At 30.8% G+C, this 17,072-nt stretch overlaps 1 protein-coding gene and 1 long non-coding RNA gene across 10 annotated transcripts in view; both read right to left on the reverse strand.

Annotated features, from left to right (window-relative positions):
* Window positions 1-17,072, reverse strand: part of LOC143045609 (protein FAM13A-like) — an 80,051-nt gene that overhangs the window by 12,349 nt on the left and 50,630 nt on the right. For 8 of the 9 annotated variants that reach the window (XM_076218222.1, XM_076218225.1, XM_076218223.1 and 5 more), the window contains 6 exons: window positions 16,546-16,708; window positions 15,906-15,970; window positions 14,685-14,769; window positions 13,735-14,110; window positions 11,606-11,723; window positions 8,520-8,582 (listed from right to left, as the gene is read on the reverse strand). In XM_076218222.1, the coding sequence (XP_076074337.1) occupies window positions 8,520-8,582; window positions 11,606-11,723; window positions 13,735-14,110; window positions 14,685-14,769; window positions 15,906-15,970; window positions 16,546-16,708 (870 nt within the window). The remainder of the gene's footprint in view (window positions 1-8,519; window positions 8,583-11,605; window positions 11,724-13,734; window positions 14,111-14,684; window positions 14,770-15,905; window positions 15,971-16,545; window positions 16,709-17,072) is intronic. The other variant, XM_076218226.1, reaches the window with a different exon arrangement.
* On the reverse strand, window positions 3,115-6,863 carry LOC143045613 (uncharacterized). The gene is made up of 5 exons (XR_012968983.1): window positions 6,232-6,863; window positions 5,188-5,393; window positions 4,641-4,707; window positions 4,254-4,325; window positions 3,115-3,266 (listed from the first exon to the last, which is right to left on the reverse strand). It is a non-coding gene; the product is annotated as an uncharacterized LOC143045613 (long non-coding RNA).

Raw genomic sequence — 17,072 nt, forward strand, 5'->3', positions numbered from 1 at the left:
ATGTCGGGGAAGGCTAATATGGTTTTATGTAGACCTTGTGAAATAGAATAAAATACTAACCACTGGCCATTAAATAGTGAGCCATACATGAACATCTATCATTAGTAGATTTGGACAAGTTTTGGTTTTAATAATTTTTATATAAAGTTTCCAGATGTCTAAGTATGATATGATCATAGATGCAAATTCTTGACTCATAATGGTCAGGCAAATAAAACCTGATCTACACTACTATACTAAATATTGTAACTAAGATCTGTAAAGCAAGGTGTTTATATATGTTTGTTAAATTTAGTGAATAAAAAGTGTACAGTGATAGTTTAATATAACATTATATTTTAAAATTTCTTATTATTACACAAACAAAGTTGATACATACAGATTAAACATATATATCACTGCTCTATTAACTTTTGAACAAATGTCTATTCCAATTCAAAGCAAAAAGCTCTTGATAAAACTATTTTGAAACAGAGACATGTTATGGTAGTTAGGTGCTATTTATCATCTCACTGGCTTGTTTTAAAAGAAAACATGTGAAACACTCAAAATTCGCCTAACTTATAAACACATGCAATGAAGTCTACAAAGTCTTACAGCTTTTACATTAATGCTAGCAAGACAAATCTTTGTTTGGCTTGCTTGCTTTGTTTGCATCAATGTTTGCTCAAGCATGGCAATTAAGATAGGCGGGGTTTCAGCTTGTATACATCATACTTAAATTTTATTGGACGCTATGTTTGAGGTTAAGGACACTAAATTTTCAAACATCACATGACAAATATTCTCACATGTTGCCTTACCTGTAAATATACAATATAGGCAGGATTCTACTTCGTCAAAAATTATCTCCCCATTAAGCCAGTTCATTTTCACAATCGTAGAAATGGAAGCCAATTTTTTTTTTTTTTTTTGAAGATATGCATTTTCATCATCCAACTTAAGGTTCATGTGGACCCTATGGCTAAAATGGCCGTATTTTCACCTCAAAAGTTACTCTAAGTACAGACAAACCTGCGCATCTGTAAAACAATTAAGGCATAGCATGCCCTAGATAAATGAATTTTAAGTGTGTTTTATGTTTTAGAAAAATAAAAACTTACCAGGATTTTGCCATGCACTTTTTTTCATTCCTCCAGAAGGTGCCAAAATAAACTAAGTTGGGAAACAGGTTTGAGAACTTCCCCACAGGTAAAAATTAAAGTGAGCATTTTTAATTGACATGGACATTAGATGGACAATAGATACCTGACAATAATTGGTTATTTAAACTGTGTACCTGAGTGGACCATTTCAAGGTAAACTCAACTGTTTGTTAATTTTATCACCTTCTGCAGAGACGAAAAAAAGTGTACGGCAAAATCCAGTTAAGTTATGAATTTTCTAAATCGTACAATGCATTTGAATTCTATTTATCTAGGGCATGCTATGCCTTAAAACTTTTCCAGATGCACAGGTTTGCCTGTACTCAGAGAAAATTTTGAGGTGAAAATACGGCCATTTTAACCATAGGGTCCACATGAACCTTAAAGAGTGTCGTCAAGTACTTTTAGTAAAATAGCTATTCGAACACACCTACTCTGATTTTGTGATTCATTGAATAGGTATTTCATCTTTTAGTACTGTGATTTTTTTTATGTTATAAAGTCAACCTGTAGCTTTGCTATATAAAACTGATAGAATTTGAAGCGAGATGATGTATCAAATACTCTTGCTTTGTACGTTTTCAAGACAAAATATTCATCTCAAACACACCCTAACATATTTTTTCTTGAGTCACTTAATGGAAGGGCAGACACGGTTTTAAGGTGGATCCCTACAGATATAGCAAATTTTTTTTCACCATTGAATTTTTCTTAAAATTTGCATACATATACTATGCAATGGCCTCTATGAAAATTTGAGTTAAAAATAGTATGTCACCAGACTCGTTTCCATGGTAACGGTCACCAAAGTTGGTACATCACGTGTATGGATAAATACATACCTGATGTAGAAACTCTGGATTTTTTTCAAGCCTTTGAAAGTATTTTGAAGGGTTTGTTCTTCATTTATTACAAAATTATTATTTAAAATGTAAATAAAACACAAATAATGGCAGTTTTATTCATTTTCATTGATTTCGTCTCTAATTTCATCAACACTGCTCCACAAAAAAAAACACAGATTTTGTTAAAAATTTCTATTTTTCTTAAATTTCCAAAAAAATGGTCCAATGAATATTTTTTTAAATTTGACATAAGATGGTCATAACAATGAGCTTTAAAAAGAAATAAAAAAAAATATGGGTCACCAGACTATTTTTTGCACGAAAAATGTTTTTGTGACCCCTAACGAAACAGTGATCAACAGCAGTTTTTTGTATATCTTTCATCATCTTTGATCAAAGTGTGACATATGTTGTCATTTCCTTTGTTAAACTAACACAGAATAATACAGTTTCACAAGGCAATCAAATGAGAACAATTTTTTGGTTTCTATGAACAACGGTTACCATGGCAACAGGACATGAAGTTAGAAAATTCAAGTTTTTGCATTGTTCTGATGTGCAAGATTAACAACCTAACAGACAATGGCAGATCAAATACCATGATTTCAGACCAACAACACATGGCTTCTATGTAAATGTAAACAAATATTATGATACATTGTAATGCAGCTTATATTAGCATTACTGTGGTCTTAAATGAGCAAAATAAATTACTCAGAAGTTAGCGAAAATCACCAAATATATTTTTTTTTAAATTATCGATTCATAGGTAACAGTCATGCAAGTAAATGGATTAAAAAAGACTTTGTCACCTTTTCCACAATTAATGATTTAAGTTTGATGAAGCATAATGATAATACATTATATATTTCAGTTGTCATAGTAACATAACCAAAAAATGATGAAATTATAACTTTTTCAAAGGTTTTTCAACTTTCTTTATTTTGAATGCCTCAATAATCAAGCAAACATATAACTGTTATATTTACAAATGTGTAAACAGTTTACTCCTCTGATTCAGTCTAGTACTTATTGATAGTCATAGCATTATTAGAGTTCACTGTGTTCTCAGTCAAAATTATCAATCCTTCCATATTGAATAGTACATGTTGCTGACTTGCTCCCAGTCAGATATAGCATATTACTATTAGTGGCAATTCTTTTCTTTCAAAATCTTTGTTTTCTGGTTATCTGTTTGCCTCTCTAATTTCTTATTCATACTTTCCCAAATTTTCTACGTAAATTTTCCAGGGGAACATTCTGTTGCTGCATTTACCTGAAAGTTTAATTTATTTATTTGTAATGAAAAGGTGTAATATATACTAATAAACTACTAAATCTATATAATATTTCAGTGAGTGCAAAATTAATCCAATCATGCATTACAACATCAATTTAAAAAGATTATATTATACCTGACTAACAAAGGTACTCATTAAGAGTTTTATAATATGATATATGGCCAGGTTTTTGAAGTGATTGCAATAATTAGGTCAGCTGATGGGTATGCATTTTATATTGCTTTTGCATATGATGGCCATCCTTTTTAGTGGTTTTTGTTTTGTGAACAATGGCAATTTGGAATGCAATAATTGACAATATAAATGATATAGGGAGCATTATAGGGTCCAATGCAAATAAATTCAAGGTATACATGTATATTTAATAGGTGTGACCTTTACCATATATGTGTACCTTAAATCAAAACAGTTGAACTGTTCTTTTTGGTAAAAATTTACATATATACAGCATGTGACCAAGTTTGAAATAAACATAAGTTATCTACATCACATAGTTATCTTCATTGTCAGAATTGTGGCACATAAGAACCAGTGGCAGTCTTGATAATATACTTTGTATTTAAATTATAAAATAAAGTACAAATCAATAGTGTAAAATGTGGATCACTGTGACCTTCTTTTGCCTGGAAGCTGAGTTACTTACTGAGACTCTGAGAGTGTATACTGTATATAAGTTTGCATGATCTGACACCTTTTAGTTGCTGAGATATACATTTGTTGTATATGAAATTGGATGTTTAATGTAACCAAAGTCAGTGAAGTGGAAAATGTAGGTCAGTGACATCTGTGTACAAGTTTACATGATCCTACATTTTATAGTTGAGTCTACTAAATATATTGTCCAAAAAGAAATGTTATAAATGCCTGCAAAACACCATTATCAGATTAAAAAGTCTCAAATGGAACCTAAGTTTTTTTTCAAAGGTAAATACATGTAATTATCCTAAAATGTATGTATTTACCATTGACAGTCATCCTTCATTTTTCTACAAAACTGATGCTAATAACCTGCTGTTAAATGATGACCATGAGACCTACAATTGATAACAAATATAACAAAAATTAAATAAGTAAATTAATATAATCAGATAATATAGAATTCATAAAAAGTGAGAGTTTTATATTACTTTTTATCAATGTTGGTTGTTCAATATCAAAATAGTGAAAATAATGATAAAAAAGCCATATTCCATATAATAACAAGAGCATTGCTAAGTATGGCATCCTCTCACCATAGAAGACTGTTGCTTTCAAATGGGTGTTTAGAATCTACAATGTCCACTTTCACCTTGACATTTGGGAATATCTTTTCTATTAATAAAGTTAAAGTCTAAATTCTTTAAATTTACCTGTATTACTTTCATAGTTTCAACCAGTACCAAACATTTGCAATTCTGCAACATAACTAGCTTCAACCTAATGAAAAAAAGTGATAACAAATATATATAAATGAAAGTGCATGCAGTGTTCAAATACTATAGCTAAAACATATTACATTTAAAATTAACTGGAAACTCAGGCTGTTAACAATGAAATTTGTAATAATAATATGTATAAAGGCTTTCAAAACCAAATAGGTTTCATTAAATTTGTTGAAATTATACATTAATATAGATTTCATTTAATAAATTATACATATGTAACTAATTCTAGTTCAATATTTTTGTTGAAACAAATTCTGTCATGTTCTATACATGAAAGTCTTCAAGTATATATAACAATGCTTTACCACAAAATTGATTTGAAATATTGACCCTAAACTTGAAATTATTACCAAGATCTGTTAATTCATTTTTATGACTGCTTAAGTGCAAATATGAATATAATTATGGTCCTCATTATACCTTATATCTACTTAGGAAAATTTATGAATTATATGACTAAAGGTTTAATTACCTTCCAATTATTCATTAAATTAACCATGTTTAAAACTGTTTCTTCTTTTGAATTTATTTACAGGATTCTTTTGCAACTGCAAATATTTTCTTTCCAGTTTAATTCTCCTTTTTCTTTAAGTATGGCTGATGAATTCACAGACAGTACATTCAATCCATTAAGGAAATTGTTGAAATGTGTGGCACAAATTCCTGCATGTATCATTCCTGAAAAATATGATATGAAATGTCAGTCTGCACATGTATTGGTTAATTAGATAAACTATAAACTATTTAGACTTGAGTTCATAATTTTATTTGGAATATACAATTGATTTTTTCAATTTATATTTATATAATATGATTGTGAATTCATGTTTACCTTTATTCTTATAGATCACAGACTCACATTTATTTCTAATAATGTGGAATGAGGGTGGGTGCCCCCCTTCTTAATTTTCTTTTTTGCCTTCATGCATTATCCTGCATTCTACACATCATTCTAAATGACTAAATATGTAAGGTTTCCGACCACTTGGTCTCTGATCACATGCAAAAGATGACTTAATATGAAAATTCTGATTATAAAATAAAGAAAACTAATATTTTGAGTTTGTAAAACATTATTTTTGTGAATGAATCATTGTGACTGCAATAAATTGTTTACTTTTTCAATTCTAATTTTATTTATGGTTATATAATTGCTACCAAATAAGTATTTACAAAATAATCCTCTCCTTTTGGATGCAAAACTAAAAAGCCCCTTATGTATAGATGTCTTTGTGTACATTGCAAAAATGATAAATAACTTCCAGGGGCAAAATTCCAGAAAAATTACAAAGTCCAGCTTCATAAAAAATTTGGGCAGCACTTCCCCTCAAATAAAGCTTTTTACCCTCAAACCACATAAACCCCAGACCATAATAGAGGGGAATTAACGAAAGAAAAAGAGAGGTGTGGGGCAGGTTCATTTATTCAAGACATGAAACCATACACCTTCTCCAACCAGTAAAATGTGTAAAGTCTAAAGAGAATATATAATAAAGAGAAAATTGAACTCTCTTACCATGTCCAGCTTTTGAATTGATAACAAATCCACCAGTCCCATTTTCACCCTCGTTTCTACACTGTCACACATGATATGCAGGTTACATGCACTGCAGCTACAACGATATGGTATGGACAAAATGCTCCACGGCCTCCACCTCCTGGTCCAAGCCTTGAAGGTCGTCTTTCCGTTCACAGACAGTATCCGCAGGGGGCAGTTTTGCATCTTAACGAACATATTCTGCGCTAGGTGATCATCAGAGCTAGCCGTCGACCTTCTTTCCAGGTTCCGTCAAACGAAACATCACTGTATGTGATCGGACGCCGAATTTCTCCAACTCTCAAAAACTTATATCATATGATATTATAAGTTGAGAATCATTTAAGACTGTGTGAACTTTCAGGCTGAAGCTATTCATATTCTTTATTTTTAAAGAACGCATGCATTTATCCTTTATGATAAACCTTCCTTTCTTCTGAGCGATGAGCTGTAACTTGGAAGTTGTTTACACACGTTGACAACAGACGACATCGGAACTGTTACCGTGACCTAGATATACAGGCGATATATCCTAAATTTTTAAACGGGAACCAGTTTTACATCAGTAAAATGTTGTTATCTCCCTTAGTATCGGAAGTCACCTTAAACTGAACTAATAGATTGATATGTTATAAAAAAAAAAACAATATTAGGTCAATGTCACAAAAATATTAAAAAAAAATTGTACTCGGCGCAAAACTGTGGAAGGCCAGTTTCAAGAAAAAAGTTTGTATTTTTACAGGTGAGGAAACATGTGAGAATATTTGTCATGTGATGTTTTAAAATTAAGTGTCCTTAACCTCAAACATAACGTCCAATAAAATTTACGTATGATGTATACAAGCTGATTAAGCCCCGCCTATCTTAATTACCATGCTTGAGCAAACATTGATACAAACAAAGCAAGCAAGCCAAACAAAGAATTGTCTTGCTAGCATTAATGTAAAAGCTGTAATTAGTCTTCCTTTTTATATGTGGTAATTCTATCAGATAATACCTTTATGATGATATCTAGGACCTACACTTATATTGCAGTACTTAAACAAGTAAATTTTATTATTTCCACTTTAAAATATATATGGAACCTCAGGACAAGCTCTTGAATTTTGTCAAGTTTCACCAAAACCTGACAAGACCTTTGAGAGACATTGTGCCTATAAGATACCTGGACAGACAGGACTTTTTGATTTCTATACTGTGGATTATATTCAAGGGTAATGATTTATAATGGATTGAGAGAATATAGTATGATTTTGCAAAAATCAACAAAAAATTGGTATTCCAGGAATATCAATGAAGCCATGACTTATTTTGCAGCTATAATTTAATGCCTTGTGCACACTTATGTTTGATTCACTTTGAAATTGAATCGAATTCAATAATTACGTTCACACACTCTCCTTTTTTTAAATTTTGAAATGAAATTGAATTGGCTAATTGACATTAACTGATTTGCATAAGATACACATTTTTGTTTATACAAATTAGTTAATGCGAATTAAATTAATATATATAAATTGATAATGCAAATTAAAAGTTAAGAATTTATGTTCTGACGTAAAACTTTTCAAATGGAAATTAAAATAGTACTTTGACCCTATAAATCTTGCAAATAAGCTTTGGTTTCAATCTATTGAGCAGTTTCTGAAAAAAGTTTTTTTTAAAGAAAAGTTTATGGAGGACAGACAACGATGAGCTTTAAATGTTTAGTTCTTTCTTTGTTACAAAATATATATTTCTTTTACCCAAACTGATTAAGGTCATTAATTCAAAATAACTTATGAATAAAACATTCATTCTAACTAATAGAGCAATGTAGTGTGATTATAAGCATGAAAATAATTATTGTTCATTTTGTATTACTTTCCATTTTAATCTTAAATTACTTGAATTTGACATTTTTCTAAAATACAGCATCAATTGTTACCTTCAATAAATAAAATTATTGAAGATTACAATTCGATTTCAATTGTTTCTTTCCAATGTAACTTACAGTTTCAGATACTTCACTAAATAATATGAAAATATCCTTGTTCTTGTGAAACCAGAATTAAAATTAGTAAAGGTGAAAAACTGATCGCAAAAAACAAATTCCCCTTTCACCGTACTTTTTTTTTTACAAAATGTCAATTTTGTTGCTTTAAAACTTCATGGCATTCATAAGATTAGTTTCTTTTTTTAAGCGCCTGCTCTAAAAACCAGGAGTAATACAAAATCTACAATATAGGTAGTTCTATAAAACCAGAGGGTGTAAATGTGAAATTCACCTGTTTGGGAGGCAAGCACTTGGTGAAAGTGGTCCCTCCTCATCATATTCAAATTCTGTCCAGCTGAGTAATCAGAAATTTATAAATTTTACAAATTTTGTTGTCAGTGTTGCATTTCAAGATAATAAAACTTTCTTGTAGAGTTTTAAACCAGATGCTCTGCAGGGCACAGCTTTATACGACCACAGTGTTCAAACCCTGAACAGTTGGGGCAAGTATGGACACATCATTCAAGCTTGATACAGCTCTGAATTTGGATTGTGATTAAATAGTTGACACAACATAGGTTTCTGACACAGAATGAATGTGGTCTAAGAACTTAAACTTAAAAACTTCAAATTTTTAAATTGGACATTTACCTATTATGGTCTGATATCCAAAATCTAAATACATGGTTAGATTCAGCATATCAAAGAACCCCAAGAATTCAATTTTTGATGAAATCAAATAAAGTTCAATTTTGGACCCATTAGATATCTATGTGGACCAACTTGATAACAGGGCCCAAATATCAAAAATCTAAATTCATGGTTAGATTCAGCATATATCAAAGAACCCCATATATCCAATTTTTGTTGAAATCAAACAAAGTTTAATTTTGGACCCCGATTTGGACCAACTTGAAAACTGGGCCCATAATCTAAAATCTAAATACATGTTTAGATTCAGCATATCAAAGAACCCCAAGGATTCAATTTTTGTTGAAATCAAACAAAGTTAAATTTTGGACCCCGATTTGGACCAACTTGAAAACTGGGCCCATAATCAAAAATCTAAGTACATGTTTAGATTCAGCATATCAAAATAACCCCAAGAATTCAATTTTTGTTGAAATCAAACAAAGTTTAATTTTGGACCCCGATTTGGACCAACTTGAAAATTGGGCCCATAATCAAAAATCTAACTACATGTTTATATTCAGAATATCAAAGAACCCCAAGAATTCAATTTTTGTTAAAATCAAACTAAGTTTAATTTTGGACCCTTTGGACCTTAATGTAGATCAATTTGAAAACGGGACCAAAAATTAAGAATCTACATACACAGTTAGATTCGGCATATCAAAGAACCCCAATTATTCAATTTTTGATGAAATCAAACAAAGTTTAATTTTGGCCCCTAATTCCTGAACTGTTGGGACCAAAACTCCCAAAATCAATCCCAACCTTCCTTTTGTGTTCATAAACCTTGTGTTTAAATTTCATAGATTTCTATTTACTTATACTAAAGTTATAGTGCGAAAACCAATGTGTCTTCGGACGACAAAGACGACGCCAACATCATAGCAATATACGACAGCAAAATTTTTTGCGGTCGTATAAAAAATTAATGAATAATATTAACATATGCTAAAGGAGTTGGTTCACTAAGGCCACAATTAAAAAATATTTTGGTTTGCCCAAACCCTACCCAAGGTTGAGACAGTGGGTAGGTAGGTAGGTTTTTTCTTTTTTTTTTTTTTTTTTTTTTAAAGAAATTTACGTATCGGATGTTTATTAGTCTTCATGTCTATCTGATTAAAAAAAAAACTTCTTCAAATCAGGACAATAAAAGAATTTGAGTAGGCAGCTTTTTTCTGGGTAGGAAGGGTTTGGGCAAACAAACCTATTCTTTTTTATGGCCTAACTCATAGTTTTGGCATTTAAAATCTGAAATTTTTTAACCTCCAAATGCTTTGAAAACAAATGTTAATATTTTTTTGCTTAATTTGGCAGTGCCAACCCTGGCCCTCAAATATTTTTGCTGAAATATACTTCATATACTTTATTCTTTCCTTCAACCAAAATTTCAATGGGCTAGAGATGGTACCAAATATGAAATCATTTAAAAGGGTTGAAAAAATTAGACAAATTTCTAGAAATATGGACTAAAATGAAATCTACTCCTTTTTCAATAAATAAAGACCATAAACATATTTTTTTTTATCAAATTTTCAAAAATAATACATTTAGCAAAACATACACAATATATCTAATCAAACAATGAAAGGGTTGTTTATAGGGGTAACTGGCTCTACTCCTCAGACCTTTATACATGGTGCACTCAGACTTCCTAGTATTTGCATACACATTTTTTTAAATAAAGATTAAAAGTTTTTCAAAATGAAAAAAGTTCATTTCATAGTTCATCAAATCAATGTTTAATGTTATATTTGATAAGAACTAATGATGTTGAAATAACTTAAAGCTCTGGCTAATATACATGTAACTGTGGATTCACTTGTTTTCGTGGGTTTTCATTTTCATGGATAAAGGAAAACTTACATGTTCGTGGATATTTAATTTCGTGGTTTTGTCACAAGTTTGCATACAAGCCTATAGGAGGATTGTCATTCGTTGGACATTTAATTTTGTGGTTCACCTGTAACCACGAAAATTGGTATCCCACTAATAATAATGAATCCACAGTATTTCTTTCAAATATAATACTACAGGATAAACAATTCTAAACCCAAGCATTCTATACTTTCATTAAATTTTGTCATTATACCATCAAAATTCATAAAAGATGTTGAGTTTTTTATCCAATCAACATGTCATTTGTAAATTATTGTTTAAACACTTAGTTTTAACTCCCTTTAAAGCAATTATATCTTCAATTAATTCATTCATATTCATTTGTAAAATTACTTGAATATGATTGGTTTGAATGAACTTTTTCAGTGGTTAACACTTCAATAGACCATGTTGCTGAAACTGATTTTGTAAAGTATGAAACACCTTGTCGATTTCACTTTGATATATTCAGGCACATCAATGGGCTTCTAAGAAAGTTTAATAGAAAAAAGACAAATGTTTGGGTTGAGAATTATCAGCATTAAAACCACTTTTTCTCAAGGTTATTGATGTCTAAATCTAGGCCACTGATTTACCCAAATTTACACATCAATAACCTTTTAATGGAAAAACAGGTTTTATCCTTACTAAATAGTATGTATTCATTGGACTAAAATACAATACCTTTAACCAGACTCATACTATATATCTGCATTTTCTGATATAATTCAACATTTATAAAATTACCAGAACTGCTGAGAATGTACATATTTTTCTTTCTTTTGATATAAATCTGGCTATGTTACATACCTAGTTTTGTTTTTCTTTAATTTATGGCTCCTTGGTGATACCATGACATCATCCCCATTCACCTGGTTTTTGGCACGAAGATATGAGACAGAATGTCCTTTAGTGGCTAAAATTGGATCTGAAATTATCAATAATAAACATCATGCAATTAGAATTTTCAACCTGGGGAGATTAAATATATGATTTATAATACTGTATATCTCTAACGATATTAATTAGAGATCATGTCATACTAGTACTCAAAATTCAATCATTTAAATTGAATCTCATTTTAAAGATACTTTTCTTGGTTATTTGTGTTGTTGGGTTTCTGTATCATTAATGTGGTTTTCCATATCACATTTTCTTCTATAGAATAGGTGATCCTGTATACTTTGCATTTATTTTTTCATATTTTCTCTTCTCTCCAAATATTCTACTTTTGACCATTCCCGGAACTCATGTTAAAGACTGAACAGATTTGTACTTTTTGTCTTCTAAAAAGTTTTTTTTTTTTTTAGCTTCGTACCAATCTGGTGAGTCAAACAGTTTTAAACATATTTTTTTTACAATTTGGTCTTTTAATGTGTTATACAACTTTTCTATGTTATAGGTGGGATGAGAATTCACAAACATGTTTAAGATTTCTATGTTATAGGTGGGATGAGAACTCACAAACATGTTTAAGATTTCTATGTTATAGGTGGGATGAGAACTAACAAACATGTTTAAGATTTCTATGTTATAGGTGGGATGAGAACTCACAAACATGTTTAAGATTTCTATGTTATAGGTGGGATGAGAACTAACAAACATGTTTAAGATTTCTATGTTATAGGTGGGATGAGAACTCACAAACATGTTTAAGATTTCTATGTTATAGGTGGGATGAGAACTCACAAACATGTTTAAGATTTCTATGTTATAGGTGGGATGAGAACTAACAAACATGTTTAAGATTTCTATGTTATAGGTGGGATGAGAACTCACAAACATGTTTAAGATTTCTATGTTATAGGTGGGATGAGAACTCACAAACATGTTTAAGATAAGTTACTGATTGTCATTGGTTGTTGTCTGTCATACTTGTTTTTTAGTTAATTGTTATCCACACAAATTCAGCTGTTGATTTTCTCTTTTGAATTGTATCACATTTTGTCAAGTCCATGACTTTTAAAGCTAATTATATGGTATTGGTTTTGCTCATTGTTGAAGACTTAATGGTGACCTTTTATCTCTTTTTTGATGTATCTATTGGATAGCTGTCTCTTTGGTAGTTGAACTCAATCTCCTTATTTTCATGTGAGACTTTAATATTTAAGGTAGCACAATACAAAGATTTTTTATCCCCAATCAGGCACCTTTAAACTGATGTAATTCCACTCATCTTTCTTTAAATTTTATAAATGAGGTACCAAAAGAAAGAAGAAGGATTAATCTTTCAAATTGTGATAATTTCATTATGACATAATTATTACATAATTAATTGTTATGTAATAAGTTGCCATATTGTGATGTCCATACTTGAATGAATTTAGCTTCTTTGTTATTCATAGCATCCCAAAATATTTTATAGATTCTTGTACAACACAGTTTGACCTCCAAAACCGTGTTTCAGATTTTTCCTATTGCATTTCATTCTCTCATAAATCTTCAATGAAGTTTGCAACATCAATTCATAAGAGACCACCAAATTCAATTGGGTATAAAATTTGTTCTATTGATGTTTTTGGAAATCTGAGACATTGTTTTGGAGGTCAAGCTGTGTTGTACAAGAATCTATAAAATATTTTGGGATGTTATGAAGAACAAAGATGCTAAATTCATTAAAGTGTGGACATAACCATATAGCAACTAATTACATAATAATTAATTATGTAATAATTATGTCATTATAAAATTATCACAATTTGAAAGATTAATCTTTCTTCTTTCTTTTGGTACCTCATTTATCAAATACAAAGAAGGATGAAATGAATTACATCAGTTTAAAGTTGTCTGATTGGGAGTGAAAAAATCTTTGTATTGTGCTACCTTAAGAACATATATGTCTACGAGCAGTGTCGATTTTCCCACTTTCAGTGTTTCAGTCAAAGATCTTTTTTTTTTATTTCACATTTGAACACTACATTGATATTCTTATACAGTACCTGTACTATCCACATGTTGATGGAGTGTAGACAAATCCAACGGAGGAATGAAGGGTTTGCGACTGTTACTTGGTGATCTACTAGGAGACATATCAGGAGAACCTCGTTTCTCTATCTCCTCTCTGTTATTGGTTAGTTCTAGGAAAGCAACTCTTGGTTTGGGATGGTTGTGATTCATATCGCCATCAGCCTCATTTTCTTGGTTATTATTGGGTGGTGTCTCCATGATAAGGTCCAAATCTTCTGACATTTTGTTGTGTTTCACAGGGACAGGTATATCTTCACTTGGCGTTTCTTCTTCTTCATCTCCAGTACTTCCTCTTGACTTCCTCCTTGATGGGGATCTCCTATTCAAAGGTCCAGAGGTCCTTTTAAACTAAAAAAAAACATGCAAACAAATTACAATTTTTTTCCATTAGTTTGTTATATCTAATTTCTAATAAAAAATAACAACCATGCTTATCTATGAACAGTTGAACAGTGTATTTAAAAAAGTTTATCACACATCAATGATATATAACACTAAAATACCTGTTAAATACTGAAAGTGAAATTCAGGTTATGACCCATTTGACTTTGGTATACTATAATCACATCTGTTGACCTTCCCTAATGATTTTCCCATCCTTATTAATACTGTCAAAATGTATAGAACTGTCATCATCAGTATAGCAGCAACTATGACAGGTTACAGAACCTATTTATATCAACTGCCAATAAATCCTATTTAACTACACAAGGCATTGGCATTGATGAAATCTCATATTGTGTTACAAAAGTCTTACGTGATTACTAGCTGATTCATTGACTGTAGTCAGAAAAAGATGTGTACAGTGAAAATATCATAAAATTCCTAATCTTCTCTCTGAAAGGCAAATATAAAATTTACAAGTCCCAGACAATGAAATTATAAAGTTATACAGTGACATAACTCAATATGCTATGCTTACAGATGGAAGAGGTTCAGTGGAATTTCTTCTCACTACTTCAAATGGATCTTGTTCACTGTCATCATCACAAATAAATTCTTCAACTCTGAAATAAAAAAATTAGTTATTTGCCATTAGAAAAATCTTTCACACATCTGTTCAATTAGCAATAATATAAAAATTAATTTCTCTTATAGCTGTGGTCTGTCATTTATTTCTCACATGAAGAGATATACATTGCATCTTACTGCAAGGAGTAGGATATGATAAAGTGATAACTATAAATACATTGCTCATGAAACAATATTGCAACATTTCCATTTCTATATTATTATGAGGCTGACTTCATACAGGAACTTCTTAGGAAGAAAGATAAGAAGTTAGCAATATCCTTTAACTTTACTTTCTGCTATATAGATGATGTTCTCTCACTAAATAATTCAAAATTTGGTGACTATGTTGAACGTATCTATCCAATCGAACTAGAAATAAAGGATACAACAGATACAGTTAAGTCGGCCTCATATCTTGACTTACATCTAGAAATTGACAATGAGGGTCGGTTGAAAACAAAACTTTACAACAAAAGAGATGATTTCAGCTTTCAAATTGTGAACTTTCCATTTCTAAGAAGCAACATACCAGCAGCACCTGCATATGTGGTATATATCTCCCAATTGATACGATAGTCCTGTACTTGTATTTACTGTCATGATTTTTTTGATAGAGGGTTGCTGCTCACAAGGAAGCTATTAAACCAAGAGTTCAAAATGGTGAAGTTGAAATCATCCCTTCTTAAATTTTCCGGATGCCATCACGAGTTCGTTGCTTATATATAGTTTTATAGGTTGTGTCATGTGTACTATTGTTTGTCTTCTTCAGTTTTAGGAATGACGTTGTCAGTTTTTTTTTCCTCGATTTGTGAGGTTGACTGTCCCTCTGTTATCTTTCGTCCCTCTTTTCCATTTGTTATTTGTTAGGTCATTGATCGCTTTCCTCCATAGCAACAGAAATATATGAATTCTTCAATAATATATAAAACAATCACACTTACCACCTGAAAATCTTATTTTAGTAATTTTTTTTAACGTTCTGAAGTGTGCAAAAATTATTTAAATGTCTGATTTCAGAAGTTTGACTGTCACTTAGGAAAGGGACATTTTACACTTGTTAGGAAACCTATGAATAATGATCTTGCTAACAATACAATGTAGTATTTACTTTTTTGGAACAAATAATTACCTCTGTTCTGATGCTTCTTTTCCTTCAGTGCTGCCACCCTGAATATCAGCAATATTTGTTGGAGCCTGAAAATACAAAACAAATGCATTTGTATAAGCAAAAAATAAAATGTATATTTTAATAATCATTATTTTTAAACATTTTTGGCATAACCTGCGAGAAATAAATGATTGCTTTCTTCTTGAGAGATATTTATATAAAAAAAAATTAAAAAAATTAAAAAATTAAAAAAAAAACCCAGCTTTTATTGATAATCCACATGCAGACAACATGCAATCAATTTGTCTTAATACAGCTGCTTGTCAACTTTTATCATAAAATTGAGAATGGAAATTGGGAATGTGTCAAAAAGACAACGACCGTACAACAGACAACAGCAGATGGTCACCAATAGATCTTGAATGCAGCGAGAAAGTCCTGCACCTGGAGGCATCCTTCAGCTGGCCCCTAACAAATATCTATACTAGTACAGTGATAATGGACGTCATACTAAACTCTGAATTATATACATCTTAAATTGCCAAAATATAGCATCTTAAATTTTAAATGATTTCCATTCTCTATGAATAAAAATTCAGTCCCTCACCCTCAAAGAAATAGTTATATATATCTTCTTCTTAGTATAAAGTTTATAATATACCTGTCCTATCATAATTCCTCTGCTTTCAAATAAGTCAAAAGCTTTCGACACAGGTCTGGCCTTCAAAGGTTTGACAACTTGATCTACTTCCATTTTTTCTGGGTCTTTCTGAAAAGCTTTGATTCTATCCATGATTGGCACAGGTTCCACAGTCTCAATTAGCCTAAAAAGAATCACAACAGTTAAATATCTCTTGAATCCTATTCAATTAATGTTGGAGTTAAACGCACCTTGCAACAGGTTGAATTGGACCTCATAACCTCAGCATTGACATACTGGTGATCACTGTAGCTGTAGAACTAATTTAATCACCCACCCATCAAAGTCCCAAAAGGAATATAATGTTAAACAGATAAAACAAACTATGCACATATGTACCAGACATACATATTTTACATGTATCAGTATCTCTGAAGTCATTTCAAACTACCCTTAACTTGATAACTTCTGTCCAATTATTCACCTAATCAATTGTTGGTGGTAAAACTAACTTCCATTACTCTATATATTATTTATTTGGGGCCAGT

Source organism: Mytilus galloprovincialis, chromosome 9, assembly GCF_965363235.1.
Source record: "Mytilus galloprovincialis chromosome 9, xbMytGall1.hap1.1, whole genome shotgun sequence".
NCBI lineage: Eukaryota > Metazoa > Mollusca > Bivalvia > Mytilida > Mytilidae > Mytilus > Mytilus galloprovincialis.